Here is a 23989-nt window from a genome sequence, read left to right as displayed (position 1 = left end):
GAATCTTAATGGGAAGAATTTGACTAATAAAGTTGGTTCTTGGCTTTATAACCTCAATACAGTATTGAGAGTTAAAATATTAGGATAATTTGAAATATCGATACTACCATCTCTATCAGCAACAAACAAAGTTTGCTTTTTCTTACCTCATGGCGGACAGGGTCTTCAATGCCCACAACGCAGATGCAGGTCAGGTCATTCAGAATCTCAGCTTCGTTGTCCCAATCTGGCTCTGTTGTAAAGTCTCGCATGGCTACGCAAATGGTCCTTAACCCTTCACATGCCATTGGCTCGATCACTTTGTGCACCATGTCATTCCGATCCTTGGCCTTGAAAGCACGCAGCTTGCCTGAGGCATCAAGAATATGGGAACACCTAACAGACAATAGAAAGTTTTATATGACTTAAAACAACAATTATTACATCTTCAATACTTTTTCAAAAGGAACTGAATAGGGATGTGCAAAACAACATACTTTTCAACATCAACTATTTGGTCTCAAGAAAGCCTTGTATAATTAGACTGGTTTTGGGGTTCACCGGAGCCAATTGGATGCTTTCTTGGGAAGGCATTTACATAAGACACATACTTCCCAAAAACAGGAGCATAGTGGTATGCAACGAATACAGTGGTCTGGACAAATTTGTACTTTAAATGTTGCCTGAAACATAGCAGGATGCTTAAAAAACTGTGCAAGATGCATCGCAATGGGCGAGGCGATCAACTGCATGCGTATGGCTGTAGCGGTGGTGCTTTAAAGGTTTTTTTTATTTTTTATAAATGTAACTTTACATACAAACTGTCTAACAGCTAAAGCATAGCACACTGGCAACATGCTTATAAAAGCACCAAAAATTACATTAATAATCAAAGCTAAAAATATATAAGAAAGAAAACCTATATGAACTAGTCGACCACACTAATCAACTAGTCAACCATCATTACCTATTCCTAGAACTGAACATCTTAAAAGTGCAAAGAAAGAGAAGAAGGGTAAATAAAGAGAAAGCCGATCAACAGTATTTAGCATACTTGCGCAGGACAATTTCAGAGGCACCCTTGCTGTACATTCGGAACCCAGGACCAGTTGCATTCTTCAACACAGTGCTCATGCTCTTCCGGGAGGAGTTGAACGTGTAAACCTTATAAAGTTTCTCCTCAGGAATCTCATCCCGAACAGGCTGATAGTCTCTCTTCAGGTCCAGCACCAAACCCAGAAGGGAACACTCAGTCTTATTGCCCACATGCTTTGGCAGACCTCCCTCCTTCTCTGGCGGCTATGGACAAAAGGTTAAAGTGGAATCCATTAGATATGTAATTAACTCATGCCCAGATCAATTAATCATCTGAATTTTACTTTACTTACTTTAACTTTACTTCAATCTAATTCTTACCAGGATCTTGGTAGTGTATGCTGAATTTATGGAGATGCTGTTGACTAATATCTCCAGAGTCTCTCGATTAATGACCTCAGGTTCTGGAACATTCTTATAGTGTTTGTCACCAATATAAGCCTGCACCACTTTCATGCGATTCATTGTAAGCGTTCCAGTTTTATCAGAACAGATGGCGGTGGCATTACCCATGGTTTCACAAGCATCCAGGTGCCTCACGAGGTTGTTGTCCTTCATCATTTTCTGTCAAGGTAAAACAGCAATTGATCTGGATTTTACAGGAGAAAGGCAAAATCCATTGCATGAGTGTGTTTTAACCCTAAATAATATGGGACCCCATTACACCTGGCACATACTGTACATGCATTTCATATTGGATATTCTTTAGCTGGGTTTCATTTCCATTTCATTACAATGCATCTCCAGTGTGACTGGATAGAGACAGATAAAGCTTTCCATCATTTTGATATATAGAAATATGTAATATTATATAATAAGTAATATGTTTGCCTACTTTAGAAACACTCCCTAAATAAAGAATGCTTCTTGGGAACCTTTATGCCTGGGATTTTAATGATGTCAAGCACTATCAGATTGTGATCCAATCACTGAAAATCCATATTAATACCAGGTATTTGGGTGGCCATAGTTCCCTCCAGCATAAATTAAGGTAATGCCTCATCATGAAAAACAGTCACTGAAGAGTCACAGATTCACATTCAGGTCACAAAGACATAAAGAAACCCCTACAGACATCTCAAGAATTACAAGTTTATGTTGGTAGTGTTAACTAAACCAAAGGCTCTTACCTTTACAGAATAGGCCAAGGAGATGGTGACCGCAAGAGGGAGTCCCTCCGGCACTGCCACCACCAGCACTGTCACACCAATAATAAAAAACTTTACAAAGTACTGGATGTAGATTGGCGTGCACTCAGCTGTCCACTCACGCCCCTGCACGCCGAACGTATTAATAACAAAGTACAGGATCAGGATGATGACTGTCACCGCAGACATGAAGAGACCTGCCGGAGGTGAGGGAGTTTCAAGACCAATACTGCACAGATAGATGCTAGCCTACTGACTTCCTGTTAGTCATAACAGCAACAACTGTAGCAAGTAGGATAATTAGGTGGAACACAGCCCAAAGGGACAAGCCTGTTTTCATACTGGGTGACACTGTTTCTTTAAGTAAAATAACCAAATAAAAAAACTAATTTACGGAAAAGAAGTCTGAAAAAATGCATGCGTTTTCATGCTTGTACCTAATTAGTATACATTTATATTGTGCTTTAAACTAAGCACATTTTAAATATCTGTGTTGTAATTGTGCAGTTACAGCTTGGCAATATGACTTAAGCTTATATCTTAAGAAAGAAACAAGTGTTTTTTCTTTCTATCAGAGGAACCATAATTTCAATCATTCAGTCGTTGTTGCCAAGTAGATTAAAATGTTTAATGCATGAAGTAAAATAAGTATAAATCTAGTTAAAAACAAATCAAGACATGTTATCCATGCATTATTTTTACTGAATGAATGGAAATAATTATAATTATTCACTAACTTATATGCACCAATATAACAACACATAGTATTTACTTAAGTAAGGGATAATGTACAGTCAACCAGTAGTTATAGCAAAACAAACCCTGACAGGGTGATCGGGATCAGGATGCGAAGATTTATTGCATAGTGTCAAAAGTGGCATTCAAACACGTTAGACCAATATGTGTTTATCAGGTACACCTGTCACACAGCTTTCTGGGGCTCCTAACCTGCTTTTCCAATCTGTACTGCTAGCCTGGTCAGCTTGCCCTGCAGGACCGACTTCTCCTTCTTGGTGACGTTCACCTTCTTTTTCTCCTTTTCTTCTGACTCTGCTCCTTCCTCACTTTTCAGTGGTTGGATCTCCAGGGCAATGCCATCCTGGGTCTTAGCTGTGGAGGTTGATTTCAGGATTGGTTATGGGATCAAGGGAGGAATATGCCAAAAAAGAATTGAGGGAGATGAGAGGATGGGAAAGGGGGGAGAGGGGAGAACAGAATTGGGAATTTAGCAACAGCAAGTCATACAGTAGGTTGCTTGAGAATTATACAGAGTACCCATTTCAAAAGCAGATGTGTTTTATGTTAGAGTGAATCTGGGCTGGTGAGAAGAAAACTCTAAATTCACATTCCCCGGCAGGGTTAAGGTATGCACAGTGAATTCTAAGTAGGTTCCAAGCAGCGCAAAAGGCATTTCTGTAAAACCTGACCCTACGTTGATAGATCATATTTTTGTGTTTCAATGAGTTACAGTCCCAGTAATATTATGAATAAAAATACAATAACGTGACATGAGTTATCAGGTGTATAAATCTTTGAGAATCTTCAAGCTCACCCAAAAATGTATGTTTTTCTTCTCTAAAAATTGGCAATGAAAAAAAAAAAATATTATGTTTGCTTTGGTAACTAAGTTAGTTTTAATTAAATTATAAAACAGGCAGGGATAAAACGGCATATTACGTTACCCAATTTCCAACTAAAATAGAAACTTAATGGAGTTGAAGATCCAATTCAGCCACTTTGCCATGGATAGACATTGATCCCTCACCCCAATTCGCATTAAGCCTCCATTTAAAAAGATACACAATGACTACTTTTTTTTTTTTTCATTCTACATGATTTGCCACAGACTGATACTCTATATTGAAGTACCTCAGAGTGTGGAACATGAAATTGAGTGGAAAAAATTCTTAAAAAAATCAAGAACAGTCCAAAACCCTACCTGACCACCAGTCACAACAAACAACTGACCAGAACTGACAGAGCTGAACAGAACTGATAGAACGACCACACATGTATTGGGGATTGATGGACACACGGACTGTCTGACTGACAACACAAACAGAGGCACGCACGACGAACAGAAGAGCCAAGAGATTTACAGACAACTTAAAAACAAAAAACAGTCCAAACAGCCAGAGATACAACCACCACGAGGAAAACAAGGACCAAGAGGAAGAAAGAAAAAAAAAATAAATCACAGAAATTTTGGTTGATTTTTCCACTCTCAAAGGAGAGCATATTTTGACCAGGAGAAAAGTGTACAAGAGGAGACGGCATGAAGTCCTGAGCCACACCCTAGAAAGAAGCAACAGTAAGAACAACAAAGAGCTAAAGTAAACAAATGGACAAAAACATCAATCCACAGCCGGTCCATTCTGCAAGGGTGCAACTCCCACATAAGCCACGCCACTAAGCATTGCATCAATATCATCAGAGACATTATAAGTGAACGAAACAGCACATTCACACACATAGAAATTAAATCCAGCCTGATCACAGGAAAATTATGTGACTATGGCGACATTTTTGCAAAATGATAATACGTGTTACTTGCATGTACTGTGTGCAGCTAAAAGTGAGTTTAATTTTCTCCCATACAGAAGGTTAATGGTCTATCAAGTTTTAAATAAAACAAAGCCTCACCAATAGTATCCTAAAAAGCAAATGAAAAATGCAAATACTGAAACAACAATGCCATTTTGTAGATGTCATAAGATAGCATTTTGTGAGGAAAAGGGGAGAAATTAAGTGTTTATGAACTGATTATCTACCGTTTTGTTGTAGTGCCTCTAGTGTTAATTTCTTCAGAAAAGTGCCGTGATATTTACAGTGATGCACATAAAAATAATTTTACAAGACTGTAGGTATTGTGAAGTTATTATATGAGATCAGATGATTGCAGCAATCCTAACCCTAAAATATGGCATGAATAGTCCGCTTTACCATTAAAACCACATGTTTGTTTGCGTAATTGGACCAGGCAGATTTTTTTGTGTGTGATTTGAGCTAAAGAAGCACACTTTCTGATACCCTTGTTGTCACATATTATTGTTGATTTGAAATGTAAAATAAATATAATCTTGACAAACAGTTTCAGAGATTTTGGTCTTTTCCATTCAAGTAGATAAGAATTGAACTTGCATGAATGAAATATTTCCTGTATAAGTTAAAAATATAACTTTCATATCTCATATATGAAGCAATATTTTTCTGGGTATTGTGCATCTGCACAAAAGCTCTTGGCTGCATATAAATGTTTTATAAATAATCAAATAAAAAAGATTATTACAGTATTATGACATGGGGAAGACTTTGTATTTATGTATTCAATGCTACACCAATCACAGCTCATGTAAATGTATGTGTGCTAGAGGCCAAGGGCAAAATGACGGAGATCTGTACAGATGAAATGAGCAGTTATGTCTGGAGCAGATGCTCAGTCCATGAGTGCTATAGGGAGTGGAATTGGGAGGGGTCAGCCAGGGCAGAGCGGGCACGCTCTGAAACAGTACAAATGTCCACAGATGGCCCGGTCAAGCACACAGAGTTTCCCCTTTTTAAAAGAAGAGCCTAAATGTCATATTAGTGGAAAAGTATATTCACATGGCAAAAATATGTAAACTACAAACACTGTTATTCATTTAATTATAAGGGCTGTCAATGTTAACATTTAATAAATGTGTTTAATGGCTTTAATGGAATTGAACGGAATAAATTAATTTACCTAATTCGCCGTTACAACTTTATTATACAGTATACTTTCAATTTTCTAAAGACTGTTTGAAATAAGAGTACACATAGACACAAAACAATCCTGAAGCTGGACTCCCATTTTTCAGTAATTCAATATTTATTTATAAACCAGATTGCACTTTTAAGACATTTGCAGTCTTTAAATATTAATAAGGTGACTGGATGACTCCTACAGCATAAATTAAAAAGATTTGATGCATTTTATGATGCATTTAAACTGAATTATTATTTAAATTTATTGACAGACTTTGTATAAAGAGGAGATGCGGATACGCAAAGTCTTCTGGCTGCTTAGTGCCATTTCCACCAGGTGAGAGTTGCACCCTTTCATAGGTAAAGCGAGGCGAGAAGCTCCCCTGGGCTCAGCAGGAAGGGGTAAGCAACAGCGTGAAAGACAGAGAGAAAGTGAGCAAGTGAGTGAGTGGGACTGACACGAGACTCCGAGACTTGCCGCTGAATGGGGAGGGAGGAGAAGGGAGAGGGAGTGGGTAAGGTTACCTTTGTTGCGATTTTCAGGGGGTCCTTGTTTTTTACCTGTTTAAAATGAGAGAGAGAGGGCGGAGGTCTGATATAACATGGCTCAAAGTAAATAAACCAAAGACAGAAGAAGAAAAAAACAAAAACAAAAACAACAACAAAAGAATAAAAAATATATAAGTAACACTAGATTACACGAGTATATGTGGGATTAGATGTGTCATCTATAGAGATAGACAAGGACTGGAGGACCTTTATGCACGAAACACCGACGCCTCGGTCATTGTTTTTGACTGTGGCATACAACGCACAAAATCTCATTATAATTCAGTTGTTTGATAAATGTCCTGTGCTGTTTGCTTGTATAATTAACTATGATAATGCCAACAGGGAAACCTTTGCTTTACCTTAAGCAAAAAGGCAGTTTTCTCAATTTTCATTAGCAAATCTGTCAGTCAACACAGAAAACAATACATTATTCTTGCAGTGTTAGGGAAAAGGGGAGCATTATAGTAATTATCAGTCTAAAAGAGGATTGCAGAACTCTCATTACATACAGAAATATCAAAATATTTGAATAATTTTCCTAGTACAGTACACCATATTAAAATGCAAGTTTTCAAGGAGTTCCTCTGACATTGCATATTCCTTAAGGCCATGACAGGACAGAGTGTCAAACCATTAAGACTGATGTGACCTAATAAACAGGAACATCAGAGAGACATTAAAAGTTGGCAGCAGTTGTTTTCAGGTGAATACAGTATTTGAAATAACCTGGAGGACCAGTAAAGCCAGTCCCAGCTCATCTCCCAGAGGAGGTATATTTAATGCTAAACCGGAAAAATAAAACAATGTGATGGGAATACCTTGGTTTCTCTATTCAATTATCATAATCATCTGTCATGTGTGTGGTGTTTACAAAACCTTTGATTTTCTGAAAACAAAATCAGCCTGGTATTGCCTAATATGTTAAACCAATTTGTAAGGAGCTGCTCAAATTTAAAAGAGCTTGAGCTAAAAGACAAATCTAAAATAAAATAAAATAAATAAATCAAAGAAAATGTAAGGTAAAGGCCTTATTGAGTACAAGGTTTCTTTAAAGAAACAGAGTTTCTTACAAGTATGAAACTCAGGGGGTTATTTCGGTCACAGTAATGGATTTGTCTCCATTGATTAGACCGCAAATAGATTTAGAATTTAAACCTCGGCAGAGGGTTTAAGGGTAGCAGACGTTTTGGAGGAAGAGAAACTGTCCGGCAAATCACTGAAACGTCTCTCACCTCTGGTAGTAATGATGGAAAGTTGACCTCCCAACTAGATTGGTAGACTGGTTAACTCACATAAACAGGGAGGGCATTATCCAAATGAGAATGAAAGTAAATCAGATATTCACCTTTCTTCACCTTCTTCTCCTCATCCTCACCGGTGGCACCCAAGAGGGTGACAATAATTCCAGTCTGAGAGTTCATGCCCACAGCAGAGACCACCATTCTGCCAGATCCCTCCATCACATGAGTTCCTAAATGAAAGCAGAAAGACAACCACCATAAAATCTTACAAAACAAAAGTTTTCACAATAGTCTCAGGGTTCGTAGCTAGAAGCTTTGAGGTTTGAGTCTCACAAGAAGCAGGTCATAAGAAATCACAATTGTGTCCTTAAGCAAACACTTAAGCCCAGGCTGCTCCAGCGGGAATGTCCCTCTAGTGTGTACTGTAAGACACTTTGAAAAAAAGCATCTGCTAAATTACAACCATACTTACCTACTAAATGACAATACTTCAAACAAGAGCAAAGCAGCTGATGTGTTTCTAGAAAGAGTGGGGCTTTACTTACCCATTTGTTTAAGATACTTTCAGTAATACAAGTTCAACATAATGATAAAAACAAAGAAAAGAGACACTCCATCTCACCAGAAAGGAGCATGGGGTCCTTCTCCAGAGATTTGCGGACATGGTCAGACTCCCCAGTCAGAGAGCTTTCATCAATCTTTAGGTCATTACCCTGGATCAAGATACCATCAGCTGGGAGAAGGTCACCTGATGGAACAGAACAAGGGGTTTGTGTGGTGCACATGAATAGCTTTAAGATAGAGGAATGATAGATAGAAAAAAAGAGAGACACACTCAGCAATTCAACAAAAGGAACCAAACAGAGGCTGGTTTGGGGACCATGACAGATCTCTCCTATGGCTCTTGGACCCTCCACGCATCGCCCACGTTGCAGGCATCATGAGCAGCAGTGACTCACACAAGCCGCTAAGCATGAGTCATAAGCCATGCTTTGTCTCTTAGCGAAGATCCTCTGACCAGCAGTCACATATGATCTGTCAAAACCACTGGAGAATTCACTGAGGCACTCGCCTCTGAGGTTTAATGAAAAGGCAAAGGTTCTTGGGGAAAACTATGCTTTATAAATGCCACAGCACTTGTAGAAATAAATATGGCAGAGATGACTGAATACAGTAACAGCAGTACAGTCAGTGCTGTATGGTAATGGGCCACATCTAGATAAACTATAGTGTTGACATGAATCAACATTTACAATAAGGTTAGCATTTGTTTACAGCCTTTTGTCCATCTACCTACTGTTTGCCATCTAACACTGGGGTCTTCTTAGAAATCGTTTCCTGTCTGAAAAAGAATGTCTGTGATTGAAGTACATTATTTTTATCACAACGCTGCTTTGTTTTGACCTTTTCTTAATTATATGCTTTAAACATATCACATATAAAGTGGTTGTAATGATTTTCATTACATTCGGTTCCTTTCACGTTTCTTGAATGTGCACTCTTAAGCCAATTTAGACAGAACATCATCCTAAAATATGCTGACAGTGTCTCCCACACCTTAAAGTTTTAGTTCACCCCATAAAATAATTCTCTCATCACTGACCACATTTACATGCATTTAAGAAAATTGTTTATTCCAGGGTTTTTGCAAAAAGAGGCATTCTGAAACGTAAAGTAAACAAGAACGCTGATTTCCTTATGCTTTTTAAGGGAATAAGAGAATGCAGTTTAATACACCTGGATTCTCACCTGGACTAGCTTTCTTGAGGAGAAACAAACTGAATAACAAATATCATAGGATGGAGCCCAACAACAAGTCAACAAAACATTTCTGGGAGTACAGTGGGAAAAGCACATACACTATAAACTATACCCATTTATAAACACCACTGTAAAATATTGACAGTCTCTCACGTTTGGGTATATATGCTGGTACATTGAGAGAATCCCAAAGTTTCATGTAAAGAGAAACCCCACTATTGAAGAGCAATTCTGCTGCAGATCGCGATAGAAAGGTACGACAACAAACACAGCAACAACTCTGAAATATATCAGGAAATAAAGCAAAGCAACAGAAAATAAAATATTAAAGTCTTCGGTAATATGTTGCTGTAGAGAAAGCTGCTTAATGATCGAGCTATATGTTTACAGGAGTAAAGACTACGCCACTTACACAGTGCATGTAAACCGGAAAGCTGCTTTCTCTCAAAATGTGGAGTGGTGGTGGTGTAGTGGTCTAAGCACATAACTGATAATCTGGTAATCAGCAAGACACTGGTTCAAGCCCCACAGCCACCACCATTGTGTCCTTGAGCAAGACACTTAACTCCAGGTTGCTCCAGGGGGATTGTCCCTGTAATAAGGGCTCTGTAAGTCGCTTTGGATAAAAGCGTCTGCCAAATGCATAAATGTAAATGTAATACGCTACTTTCTGGTGTCCATGTAAACGTATTCATTTACTCAACCTCATTCCACCCCAGATGTGTATAAATTTCTTTCTTCTGCTGGACACAAACAAAGATATTTAGAAGAATAGCTCAGCTCTGTAGGTCCATACAATGCAAGAGAATGGTGACCAGAACTCCAAAAAGGAGATAAAAAAAGTCTGCTCTTACCCAAAACCAAATGTATTGCTTCAGAAGACATTGATTAAACCCCTGGAGTTTTTGACTTACTTTATCTTTTTAGAGCTTTTGTAGTTCTGGTAACAATTTACTTGAAATGTATGGAACTACAGTGCTGAGATATTCTTTGTTTGTGTTCTGCAGAAGAAAGAATGTAAAATCTAGCGCTCTGCGCATGCATCAAGCGCTATGAAGTGTGATCGAGCTTGAAAACATGATCATGTCCAGACACTGCAATGACAAGATGTAAAGTGAAAAAGTTGAATTTTGGTCTGCTCTTACCAAAAACCAAATGGATCGCTTCAGAAGACATTGATTAAACCCCTGGAGTCTTTGACTTAATTTATCTTTTTAGAGCTTTTGGAGTCCTGGTAACAATTTACTTGCAATGTATGCAACTACAGAGCTGAGATATTCTTTGTTTGTGTTCAGCAGAAGAAAGAAAGTCATACACATCTGGGATGGCATGAGGGTGAGAAAATTATTTTTGGGTGAACTATCTGTAAAGGGAACAAGGGAAAGGAGGAGGCGAGAACCGGCTTGACAATATAAATAATAGTTTAATGACAAAATAAACCAAAAGACACAAACATAAACACACGACGGTCATCTGCCCGTAAACGATCTCTCTCTGTCGCACCACCATCCGCAGTCGGCCTTTATCCCTCTCTGAGGCTTAATTAGCCTGATATGGGACCGGGTATGCAGAATCACCACCCGGCCCCGCCCTCCGCCCTGTCACACTATCCCTTTATTTTTGCACCGCTGCAACACGCTACTAAATCTACAGTGCAAAACATCTAGCGTGACCAGCGTAGTCCAATTCCCTAACCAATTACTCAGAAGAGCTACTTTTTAGTTTACACTAAAACCAGTGTAGTCTGTGTAGTCAGTGCAGAGTAGGCTCTTTTTAGATATGAAAAATTATTTCAACATCTAAAAGATTACAATCAACAGCTTTAAGAGGAATCAGAATCTGAACCAGAATCATAAAATTCCTTACTATTTCCATCTATACACATATACAAGTCTTGATTATTTTAGGGTTTTTTGTGATTAACTTATCCAGAGCATAAGACCTTCTGTAACCCTCACATTCAGACAATAGAAGCTAGCATCTTAGAAGAAACTACAGAGATCTCAATACTGCGTGTATCACTGGATGAAATTACAAACGTTCTACAAATAATTGTAGCTCAAACATTGTTTTGAAAATGAATCCTGTTCAAATAGTGCTCATACCATATTTTGTCTTCTCTCAGCTGAGATCAAATTCTTGAGACGTGAATCTCACCGTATTTGATTTGTGCGATATCTCCAACGACGATTTCAGCAACTGGGATCTGGATGACCTGACCCTGACGGATGACTGTGAACTTCTGTTCCTGCTCGATGCGGCTCTGCAGCCCTCGGAACTGCTTTTCTTTACTCCAGTCATTGAAGGCGGTCACCAGCACCACGATAATGACCGAGAACAAGATGGCAGCCCCTTCAATCCAGCCTGCCTGAGCCTCACCCTCATCCTCCACACCTCCAGATACTTGGCCACAGTCTGGAATAATAAAAAAAACACAGAGAGAAAATCAATTTGACACATTTCTAAATGTATATTCTTGATACATCCAGTGATACAAAATCTTTATCTTAATAACCTAAGCCAAATACAATCTTAAAGAGGTTCATATAACCTTTTGGGACCATTAGGAAACAAAGCAATAACAGCAGCAGCATGCTTTTGTTTTATTAGGAATCTCTTCTCGGAAAGCTTTCTCTTGCCAGAAACATGTTTCATCACAGATTTAAACATCATTGACCTAATTTCCTCCTGGAGAATGTCATGACTGTTCAAGGTCAGCCTTTTGGTTTGAGCCATATGGGTATTAGGAAGAGCCTGAAGTCACAGCCAAATTCAAGTTCTCCAGCATTCAGAGTGCGGCTAATGGTCAAAAGTCCTAAATGAAGCCGTGATTAAAAAATAAGACGGCAAAAGTTGAGTCACCAACAATGTCCGGATCAAATGGAAAAACCTGGGACAAGTCTCTGAACAAAACTTTGTTTTGCTGAGTATTCTCTGAGCTCTGATCTAAAGCTATCCAACTATGTTCAAACAGAGTGATTGGAAACTCACAGTCGCTGCTTTTCCCTGTTGGGTGGTAGAAGGACAGGCCCAGGGAAATAATGGCTGCCACCTCCAGAATAATGAGGGTGACATCCTGTAGCGCTTCCCATACCAGCTGCAGAAAGGTCTTGGGCTTCTTGGGTGGGATGAAATTTTTACCGAATGCTGCATGGCGTTTTTCCAAGTCAGTAGTGTTTTCAGAGAGTCCTGCAAAAAATACAAAAAATATTATAAAAGGAATAGTTACGACTTTGAAATCTGATTAGATGATAACCGATACTGCCATTATACACACACTTGTAACTGCAAAGCAATATAATTCAACATTATATACAGTATGTGCCAGGCCTATAAATCAATAAAAACAACTACTGTTAAGCTAAAGAACTACATTACTTGGTGGTAAAGTGTGTTCAACTTCAAAAATGACTAACACAGTGTGCAATGCCTTACTGCTTTATAAAAACACAGGAACATTAAAATGTGGTATGTCAGACTCTGTAAAAAGTAGCTTTTTGGTAAATTTGTAGACAACAGGAGACATATGGAAGCTAGCATTTTGAAATCATTGATAGGAGTGAAACAATAAGTCCTTTCAATGCACCACCTTATTTGTGGCTCATTTGCTTTTTAGACCATAGTGGCTGCAGACAAATGAGATGAATCGTTGAAAAGCTATAGTCATTTGCTTTTCTGTGTGCATAATTCAAAACAACCATTAAAAAAAAAACTTAGATGTGTCAGGGAGCAGCCAGCCCGACTAATAGCACACCCTGCTTCATTTAATATGGAAACAGCTAAGCATGCCTGAATGAAACCAATTAATTTTAAAATGTTCTCCATGCCAAGGCAACTTTATATCAGTGCAAGAATCTGCTTTTGCAGTAGGTGTTGAAACAGTAATTGTACACCTTCATAATGTTATTATTTTAAGCACACACACACACACACACACACACACACCACACAATAAATGCAGTCAGATATTTTTGCATTTCAGGTGGATTATCATGGATATGTATGTCAAGGTTTATATGAGCAGCGGAACAATTAATCAGTGTTGAGAGCAGGGAGTGCTTGTAGCCGATAAACCCAGAATATTGAATGAGATTTAGCCTTTGCTTTAATCAACCAGAAACTAGTACATGGGGCTTGGGAGGGTTTAGGCAAAATATAAATTTCTTAAAATGGAAATAGCGCACAAACCATTTTGAAACAAGGTTAGTCATTTTTTTGCTAAAAAAAAAAAAGTGTCCGTACTACCAAGCTACCAAGATAACACTTGCTTAAAATCAATCCTAATTCACAAGTTGTGGAAAGATAAGATACAATTAAGCATTTTCTGTCAACAGCAGGTCTTCGAAAAGGCAGCGTATCCTGTAAATACAGCTACATATATTTTTATGCAACTAAGGAATAGGGGAGCAAGTAGGGCGAGGACTGTGAGTGTTCATTCCTCCTCACAGAGCTGACTGACCAGCGTGTTCATGGTTGACACTGCAGAAAGGATTCCAGGGAGGATAATGAGCAGAAAACTAGCTACTGAGGTTTTTGATAAGAACCAGAGTATCAAATAAGAACTTGGACAATTGTAAGGACTTACTCATTAAAAGTCCTCAGAGGAACACAGAGGGATAAAACAAATTATATATACAGTGGGTAGTCAACCAGTGTAAGCTTTCTAATTTTCTTTTTTTAATAGAGAGAATGATCATTTGTGAGTATTTTTATACATATGCACAGATGTTATGAGCATCATTAGACCGCATATTCAAACAATTGTGACTTCCAAAAACTGTTAAGACTCTAAACCTGTGCTAGCTCATGTTTTCTATTTTTAAACAAGATTATCAAATGTGAATTAATTAACTTATTTGTATAATATTATCTCATATTATGTTATATTGTCCTGGCAATAAAAACGATAGAAGAATCATAATTTATGGGAGCACAATACCTATCAAATCAAATATTATACAATATTCCATTGAATTTGGTGGAAAATAGTACTGTGACCACATTATTTGTATAACATTTTTACGCTACACATGTAATAATCAGAAAAGCTATGCAGCTCAAACCTGTAGGTTACGTCTTAGTATTTTATTAGTAGTTAATATTTGCTTTTAACCAATGTTGCCCCAAAGCTTGATAACATTGATTATTTTTCAAAGTGATGTATGTAACGGCAATAGTCTTTTAACAACATAGAAATGCACAACAAAGTGCGTTGAGAGTGTCGCTCCAATGGCGTGGATCATAACATTAGTGTGCCGGTGTCTGTAAGACCAGGGTTCAGTTCTGCATTTGGCTTATTATTTTTCCCATTCTGTTTCTTGACTCCACTCTTAATATTTATAATACATAATTGAAATTATATAAAGTTATTACTATAGTAATATTGAAGTAACCATGATTTTTTGGCAGAAAAAATAGATTTGATGATATTAACAATGGTGTTACTACAGTAATATTGTGTTAATATATATATATATATATATATATTAGCATATATAGATTTTATATAGATTAAAACCTTTATATAGATTTTTGCGATAACCATTTCCAAAATACAACTATCGTCACAGAGTTTGCGCTTTATAATGCTTCTTCAATATTAAAATGTTGCACATGATATGCATACACAATTAAATAAATAAAAATATGTATACAGTGATCTAAAGTATCAATACAATACTGTGTGAAAAAATATTGTGATATATCAACAAGATTGTATCAGCATGGCCCAACAAAAAATGTCTTCAGATTCTACCTCAGCATGTTCATAATCTGCACTTTCAAAGTCAACACAGGTTTTATTTTCTTTATTGTTTTGACCCAACATTTCTATATCACCGGGCCATGGTTCAGTAATCAAGCAATCCCTCTGTTTGCACTCTACCCAAAACCAGCTGAAGGTCATAATTGATTTTCCAGAGATTGTCTTTGTGTCTCCCCATCTATTTATCTCTCTGTTCAATAACAGTCCAATCCAGGCCGGCCTCTGAGTGATTTGGATGTGTGTTGACATTTACAGGATTGGGAATCCTGGCCCTCCCTGTGGAATATGGAGTAGAAGTTACGTTTCTATAAGCATTTCAAGAATGTTCCACTATGTTGGCTAGATATTCATACCCACTTTCTTAGAAGAAGCTCTTGGGGATTTTCAAAATTGCACATTTCTAGGGGTGTAATGGTTCACTCATCTCACGATTCAGTTCACAATACTGAACTCAAGGTTCACATCACGATTCTTTAAACTTAGCTTGAATCAAGAATATTTAAGAATGAAAGTTTTTTTTATTATTATTATTGCTTTAAAGACAGATGCAAAACTGTTCCTTTCCTTTAAAATTTGCAAAAAGTACTGTTCTTAAAAGTGCTAAATGATCCAACAGAGATGTACTGGGACAAAAACTCAGCCCAGAACAAGGCAATGGGGACATAGAATGGAAATATTAACTGAAAATACGGAATTATGTTAGATAGATAGATATGGTGCTTGCACACTGTTACTGATTACATACTGTACATTTAAAATGTTTCTACTTTAAAAACTTTATTTTTCTAAAATAATATTGTCTCCGATTACATCTAAATATTCTTGTGCGTGCTCATCCAGTTTAATAATAATAATTTACTAATGCAATCAAATCAGACATGACATCTGACATAATGATTATATTCCTTGACCTTTATTATACTCTATATAGTAGATTTATTAATATGGCACTATTATTAAACCTCTGTAAACATTAATTTTCTCTCGAGCAGTCAGAGCAGGTCACTCTCACACTTCAAATGGATATTCGATCCCTTGCACTAAAAAGGCGCATTTCTCTCCCACTGCTGGATTGGTTTCCCTTTCAGTTTCCACAGTTTCATTCAAACTCTTTGTACAACACCGGTGGCTACTAGTATTTTAGAGCTCCTTGTGTGCAATGAAGCAGTTTCATGCCCGCGTTCCGTAGGTATAGGGTGTCGGGTGTATTGGAAAGAACAGATGCTAAAATAATTATAATAAAGAAATAAATTCCCATCTCCACAATGTGCATCATCACATTTTTGAAACGCGAAGTATCGTCCCACGATAAACAGTTACACCCCTACATATATTAGGCAGGTTTTGGCTTCATCTGATCAGACACATTTCTTTTGAGTAGTTCACATAAGATCCATTCTTGCATTCAAAAACAGCTAGATAGAGTGCAGCAAAATGAAACAGAATGGATATTTTAAATGTTGCACTATTTTGACACAGAACTTGACACAGAATCTTAAAAACGCAACGCTTGTACTAGGACACTGAAAAAACAACAAGTCAACTAATCGACAATCATGACCCATCCCTAATAGATGACCTCTGGTTACGGCAGTGGTTCACAATTTTTGTTGATCACGCCCCCCTTTTGAGATAGTAAAAAACTTTTACTTTTTACTTTTACTGTAAATTTTTGGTTAAATAATAATAAGATAAAAAATATTCTCAGTTTATATTCTTATATATATAATCATTATATGATTTTCAATATATATATATATATATATATATATATATATATATATATATACAGTGAGGAAAATAAGTATTTGAACACCCTGCTATTTTGCAAGTTCTCCCACTTAGAAATCATGGAGGGGTCTGAAATTGTCATCGTAGGTGCATGTCCACTGTGAGAGACATAATCTAAAAAAAAATCCAGAAATCACAATGTATGATTTTTTAACTATTTATTTGTATGATACAGCTGCAAATAAGTATTTGAACACCTGTCTATCAGCTAGAATTCTGACCCTCAAAGACCTGTTAGTCTGCCTTTAAAATGTACACCTCCACTCCATTTATTATCCTAAATTAGATGCACCTGTTTGAGGTTGTTAGGTGCATAAAGACACCTGTCCACCCCATACAATCAGTAAGAATCCAACTACTAACATGGCCAAGACCAAAGAGCTGTCCAAAGACACTAGAGACAAAATTGTACACCTCCACAAGGCTGGAAAGGGCTACGGGGAAATTGCCAAGCAGCTTGGTGAAAAAAGGTCCACTGTTGGAGCAATCATTAGAAAATGGAAGAAGCTAAACATGACTGTCAATCTCCCTCGGACTGGGGCTCCATGCAAGATCTCACCTCGTGGGGACTCAATGATCCTAAGAAAGGTGAGAAATCAGCCCAGAACTACACGGGAGGAGCTGGTAAATGACCTGAAAAGAGCTGGGACCACCGTTTCCAAGGTTACTGTTGGTAATACACTAAGACGTCATGGTTTGAAATCATGCATGGCACGGAAGGTTCCCCTGCTTAAACCAGCACATGTCAAGGCCCGTCTTAAGTTTGCCAATGACCATTTGGATGATTCAGAGGAGTCATGGGAGAAAGTCATGTGGTCAGATGAGACCAAAATAGAACTTTTTGGTCATAATTCCACTAACCGTGTTTGGAGGAAGAAGAATGATGAGTACCATCCCAAGAACACCATCCCTACTGTGAAGCATGGGGGTGGTAGCATCATGCTTTGGGGGTGTTTTTCTGCACATGGGACAGGGCTGACTGCACTGTATTAAGGAGAGGATGACCGGGGCCATGTATTGCGAGATTTTGGGGAACAACCTCCTTCCCTCAGTTAGAGCATTGAAGATGGGTCGAGGCTGGGTCTTCCAACATGACAATGACCCGAAGCACACAGCCAGGATAACCAAGGAGTGGCTCTGTAAGAAGCATATCAAGGTTCTGCCGTGGCCTAACCAGTCTCCAGACCTAAACCCAATAGAGAATCTTTGGAGGGAGCTCAAACTCCGTGTTTCTCAGCGACAGCCCAGAAACCTGACTGATCTAGAGAAGATCTGTGTGGAGGAGTGGGCCAAAATCCCTCCTGCAGTGTGTGCAAACCTGGTGAAAAACTACAGGAAACGTTTGACCTCTGTAATTGCAAACAAAGGCTACTGTACCAAATATTAACATTGATTTTCTCAGGTGTTCAAATACTTATTTGCAGCTGTATCATACAAATAAATAGTTAAAAAATCATACATTGTGATTTCTGGATTTTTTTTAGATTATGTCTCTCACAGTGGACATGCACCTACGATGACAATTTCAGACCCCTCCATGATTTCTAAGTGGGAGAACTTGCAAAATAGCAGGGTGTTCAAATACTTATTTTCCTCACTGTATATATATATATATATATATATATATATATATATATATATATATAGTGATGTTAACATGTAATAATAGCTCACCAAAAAAATTATTTAGCATTTACTCACACTCCTTGTTCTAAACCAGCATGATTTGTTCATCTGTGAAACACAAGATTGAGGGTTGAGAGGATCATGATTGTGACTGTCAAACGCACCATAAAAGTCCATATCACTTGTGCGCTATATTTCAAGTCTACTGAAGCCATACGATAGAGCTGTTTAAAGGAGAGACCGAAATTGAAATGTTAATACACTGAATTGTTCCTCTTCAACCAATCAAATTAGGAGTGCACGTAAGAACATCTTTGTTTACATAGGTGCAGCACCTAATACCACATAAGGTGAAAAAATTTATTTCGTACATTAGTTATTCCTTGTATTGTCACCATGGCAAATTTGCCCCCAACCCCCACAATACCTCCGCCCCATACTCTGAGAACCACTGGTTTACAGGATGCTCTACCAACGTATTCCCATAAAACTCCAGACTCACTAGGACCACTTGGACATTCAACAAAGACGGAATCCAAGCCTGTCAAACAGAATGGTTTCAATTTGGAACAGCGGCTAGCCATGCAAATCAGTCCTGTCTGGTCAGAGAGCAGGGAGAGGTTGGAGAGATTGGGTCTTGGGTGGAGTGGGAAAAAGAATGCAGATGTCCATCTTAAAGCCTTTAAACCAAAAGTATCAGGAGCAAGAGCCTGCAATTTGCAAACAATAATTATAACCCACTAAAGTAAGGCCTTTTCAAGATAATCAAGTAGAGGCACCCAAACATTATTCATGTATTTATATGCTAGAGGCTAACAAGAGCTGACTGCCTCCAGACAACTGCAGTCAACTGGGAGGCTGTTGCCGGGGGGCTGGTGGCAAGGTGACAGAAGCAGAGACTTTGAAAGAGGGTGCTGTGGGGAGACGGTTGTGATGGTAATGGAAGAGATCATTAATAGAGCCACAGAGATCAGGAGGCCGGGCTGACAACTAAGCACAACAGGCTGCATTCCAACCTTGCCACACAAGTGACTACACAACAGAGAAACAGAAAGAGAAAGACAAAAAGAGAGGGCAGCCTATCATTTGCTTTATATTGACCCAATATAATCACCTTGATCTGTGCTATATGGTGTTGAAGTAAGTATAAAGTCCTACACACAACAGACAAGACAAATATACACGACCAATCTAAAATAAATAAGACTGAAGGAGAGATTTGATGAGTTATCTGCAGCAGCATTGTGTCATCACCAAATATTTGCAGTCACGAGACATCTTTACTAAGACACAGCAATACAGTGAATTGTCAAACATTTTGGGCAATACGGGAGTAGAAATCTTGTTTAAGGACATAAAACAGAGAAAGGAAAGTCAAAGGAAGGGAAGGAACATTATTAACCTCCATAAGTATGAGATAATCCACTTTTCTGAGATTCAAACCTGGAATCTTGGATGCAGAAATTGTGCCCAGTGACTGCCACACTTAGTGATAAAATCCATCTTTAAAATCAGGCATTTTTGTTCAGTCATCAGTCATCTTGTTCAGGATAAGAGGTGGGAGAGAAATATCCTGAACACATGGACAGCATAAGGGCTGTGGCAGTCTGGAGAAGAGCCAGCTACACCCCCTACAGCTACACACACTCTCTTTCTTTATGAACAGCATGTCCATCATTTCCTCACAACATCACTCGACAAACCCTAGCATTAAACGCACCAGAAGAGCACACACACCATATCCTCCTTTGCGTTTATCAAAGATTGTGAACCGATTCACAAAGTAAAAAAGTAAAAATCATTATTAGCATGTGTGCTTGGGTATTAATTACTTATGATAGTTGACATCTATTCCTGTTTGACTGTTCAGCACAGTATAATGTGAGTTTTACTTCAAACAACAAAATCTATTTGTTGCTTTCCTCCATTTCAACATTCCATTGAACTGCTTAAATTTGTGATCAATTTGTTATCGGAGTGACTATTTGCACCCACGTGTAAATAGCATCCACATAGCATTACTATTTGCACCCCAAGTGTCTAGTGGAAACATTAACGGCTGGTGTAAATGTGCCTTTTCATGCAGGTGACCTGGGTTCGATTCCGCCATTGTCAACACTGCAAAAAATGATTTTCTTGACAAGTATTTTTGTCTTGTATTCCTGTCAAATTATCTAAACTTTCTTAAAACACGATTTATTTACTTGTCAAGCAAAATGGGATAAGATATGAAGTCTTGTTTTAAGATAAATCTGACTAAATTTAGTGAACTTTAGACTCAAAACAAGAAAAAAAATCTGCCAATGTGGTAAGCAAAATAAACTTAATTTAAAAGGAAAACAAGTTTATTTTGCTTATCCCATTGGCAGATTTTTTTTCTTGTTTTGAGTCTAAAGTTCACTAAATTTAGTTAGATTTATCTTAAAACAAGACTTAATATCTTATCCCATTTTGCTTGACAAGTAAATAAATCGTGTTTTAAGAAAGTTTAGATAATTTGACAGGAATACAAGACAAAAATACTTGTCTAGAAAATCATTTTTTGCAGTGAACTCTTTTCCCCGCATTCTGTTTTCTGTCTCCACTCTTATTATTTTCTTTAATACTACTTATATTAATACATACAAATACACATAAATGTCGTTTTATGATAATACTATTGCAGTAACCATGATATTTGGCCAAATGCAGTTGTAATTTTGATTCAATTAACCATGGTGTTGCTACAGTAACATAGTGTTAATAGTGTAACCACATTTATTTTTGTGGTTTCTGTTATATGACTAAAAATACTAGGCATGTCATAAAATATTGATATATTGATTATTGATCAGCAGGTTATTTTACATATGTAATGTTAGCTGGCAAGCAGACAATGATGATGAAGTTTAGAACCCAAGTGCAGTTTATTCATTAACGTGAACGAGAACAAAACATAAACATGGACTAGACTAGACTTGACCTAACATGACTTAACTTGACTTGACATGACATTACACTAACATGTATTCAATACTAACAAGTATTGAATACATTCAATACTTGACCAAGACACAATGGAAACATGAGACTTAAATACATGGACATGGGAAACATAAACCAATGAACAAACAGAACTCTAAACAAGATAACAAAACAATGAGCATAAACCAATGACATGATAGAACCAATAACAAGACTATGAACCAATGGGAAACAGACACAATGAACATGAGGGAAACAGGATGATCACATGACTTAACATGGAAACAGGGAATCACATGACATGGAACTACTTTTCAAAATGAAAGACATAAACACAAAAGATGAACATGAACACATCTAGATGTGACGACCTACATATATTTGAGGCATCGATATATGTTAACATTAGCCGTGCTTTCCAATGTGTGGTGTAATACATTGTGTAGGCTATTTGAAAGATGCATATAACAAAATATCATCCACTGATGTCATCCGCTAGACACGTACCATGTGCAACCCCCTTTAATGTACCTTGCCACTTACACTTACCAAAGTTGTGTTGAGAAATATGTTTGAAAACACAAAAACTATTGTGCAATGTGTACCCTTATTTCTATCTGACCCCCCCCCCCCCAATTATCGATGCATGAAAAAAGGCATTGATCCCAAACCTACAAAACAGCATGGTGATACGATTGTTACTGTTGTAAAACCATTGTTAATTTTTTTAAAGGAAGATTAAGGTTAGATTTAAGGGTAGGGGTTTGTGTACTGTGTCTGTGGATCTCTAAATAAACACAATAAACATGCTGCAGTGATGCCCCTATAATGTATATTAGTATATAAATAGGGGTGCAAATAGTATCTGGCACTATTTGCATCAGGGTGCAAATAGAATCTACCATTTCTGTACTAGGGTTGGGGTGCAAATATTATTTGCCACTATTTGCACTTGGGTGTAAATAGCATCTACCTTTATATTCACCAGGGTGCAAATTGCATCTGCCATTTGTTGTTCCATTTGACCACGGCATCACTTGAACCCATCATTCAGGCACATGGTTTCTTGTACCTCTGCTACACTGATGACACACAGCTCTACTTTTCTTTCCAGCCCAACGACACCACGGTGACTGCTCAAATCTCTGCCTGTTTGGCAAACATGGATGAAGGAACACCACCTGCAACTTAACCCAGCAAAGACTGAGCTCCTCGTCTTTCCAGCCAACCCTGCAGTTGAAAACAACATCACAGTGCAGCTGGGTTCAACTACAGTAATGACTTCCAAAACGGTCAGAAATCTAGGGGTAACCATCGATAACCAACTCAATTTCACAAACCACATCTCAAAGAGAGCACGATCATGTACATTTACACTCTACAAAATCAGGAAAATAAGACCCTTCTTCTCTGAACAAGCCACACAACTTCTTGTTCAGTCACTTGTCATAACTAGACTGGACTACTGTAATGCTCTCATTTCAGCCCTCCCTGCAAGTGCAATTAGGCCCCTGCAAATGATCCAGAATGCAGCAGCACATCTGGTCTTTAATGAACCAAAGACAGTGCATGTTACACCACTCGTTGTTTCTCTTCACTGGCTGCCAGTTGATGCACGTATCAAAGGCTCTGAAGCTGGCATACTGAACAGTAACTGGGTCTGCTCCAGCATACCTATAATCATTTCTGCAGAGCTACATTCCCACCTTAAGCCTGCTGTCGGCTAACGAGCAGCGCCTTGTTGTACCCACACAAAGAGGAACCAAAACAGTTTACCGGACTTTCGGTTTCAATGTACCACATTGGTAAAATTACTTTCCCAACTCCATCCATGAAGCAGTTACATGAGCACTCATTAAAAAAAATATATATATAGATATATATATAGGGCTGGGACGGTTACCGCATTACCGCAATACCGCGGTCACCTGACTCCAACCGCGGGTCTGAGCTTGTCACCGTCGTCACCGCAAAAAAACAAAAACAAAAAAAACATTGGCCTGCACATGTGTGCACGTTGTGTCTAATGACATGGATTCGTTGTGTCTAATGACATGGATTCATTGATTCTAATGATATGGATTATGTCTAATGATATTAGCCTACATGGATTCAAGGTTTTCTAAACAAAACTTATCAAAATATGGAGCAAATCCGACCTTTCGCGAAGTTGGGGAGCGCAATGTTCCATGACACATAATAACATTCCATTTGTATTAGAGATGCGCGGATGGGCTATTATTATTTAATCCGCAACCGCATCACAAAACTCATCTGTCCGCACCAACGCTTTTTGATAAATTTTCAAAACCGCATCCGCGGCGCTGACTGTTTTAAGGTCT

The 23989-nt window shown here is 38.0% G+C and overlaps 1 protein-coding gene across 5 annotated transcripts in view; it reads right to left on the bottom strand.

Moving 5' to 3' along the window:
* Positions 1 to 23989, bottom strand: part of LOC127625642 (plasma membrane calcium-transporting ATPase 3-like) — a 177312-nt gene that overhangs the window by 66870 nt on the left and 86453 nt on the right. For 3 of the 5 annotated variants that reach the window (XM_052100938.1, XM_052100935.1, XM_052100934.1), the window contains exons 3-12: positions 12494 to 12691; positions 11660 to 11917; positions 8364 to 8489; positions 7846 to 7971; positions 6474 to 6509; positions 3171 to 3332; positions 2205 to 2419; positions 1396 to 1638; positions 1034 to 1278; positions 147 to 375 (exon numbers count right to left, since the gene is read on the bottom strand). In XM_052100938.1, the coding sequence (XP_051956898.1) occupies positions 147 to 375; positions 1034 to 1278; positions 1396 to 1638; positions 2205 to 2419; positions 3171 to 3332; positions 6474 to 6509; positions 7846 to 7971; positions 8364 to 8489; positions 11660 to 11917; positions 12494 to 12691 (1838 nt within the window). The remainder of the gene's footprint in view (positions 1 to 146; positions 376 to 1033; positions 1279 to 1395; positions 1639 to 2204; positions 2420 to 3170; positions 3333 to 6473; positions 6510 to 7845; positions 7972 to 8363; positions 8490 to 11659; positions 11918 to 12493; positions 12692 to 23989) is intronic. The other 2 variants (XM_052100937.1, XM_052100936.1) reach the window with 1 other exon arrangement.

The sequence above is a fragment of the Xyrauchen texanus genome, chromosome 32 (genome assembly GCF_025860055.1).
Source record: "Xyrauchen texanus isolate HMW12.3.18 chromosome 32, RBS_HiC_50CHRs, whole genome shotgun sequence".
Lineage (NCBI taxonomy): Eukaryota > Metazoa > Chordata > Actinopteri > Cypriniformes > Catostomidae > Xyrauchen > Xyrauchen texanus.
Note: the sequence above shows the minus strand (reverse complement) of the source record. Positions and strands in the feature narration are given on the sequence as shown.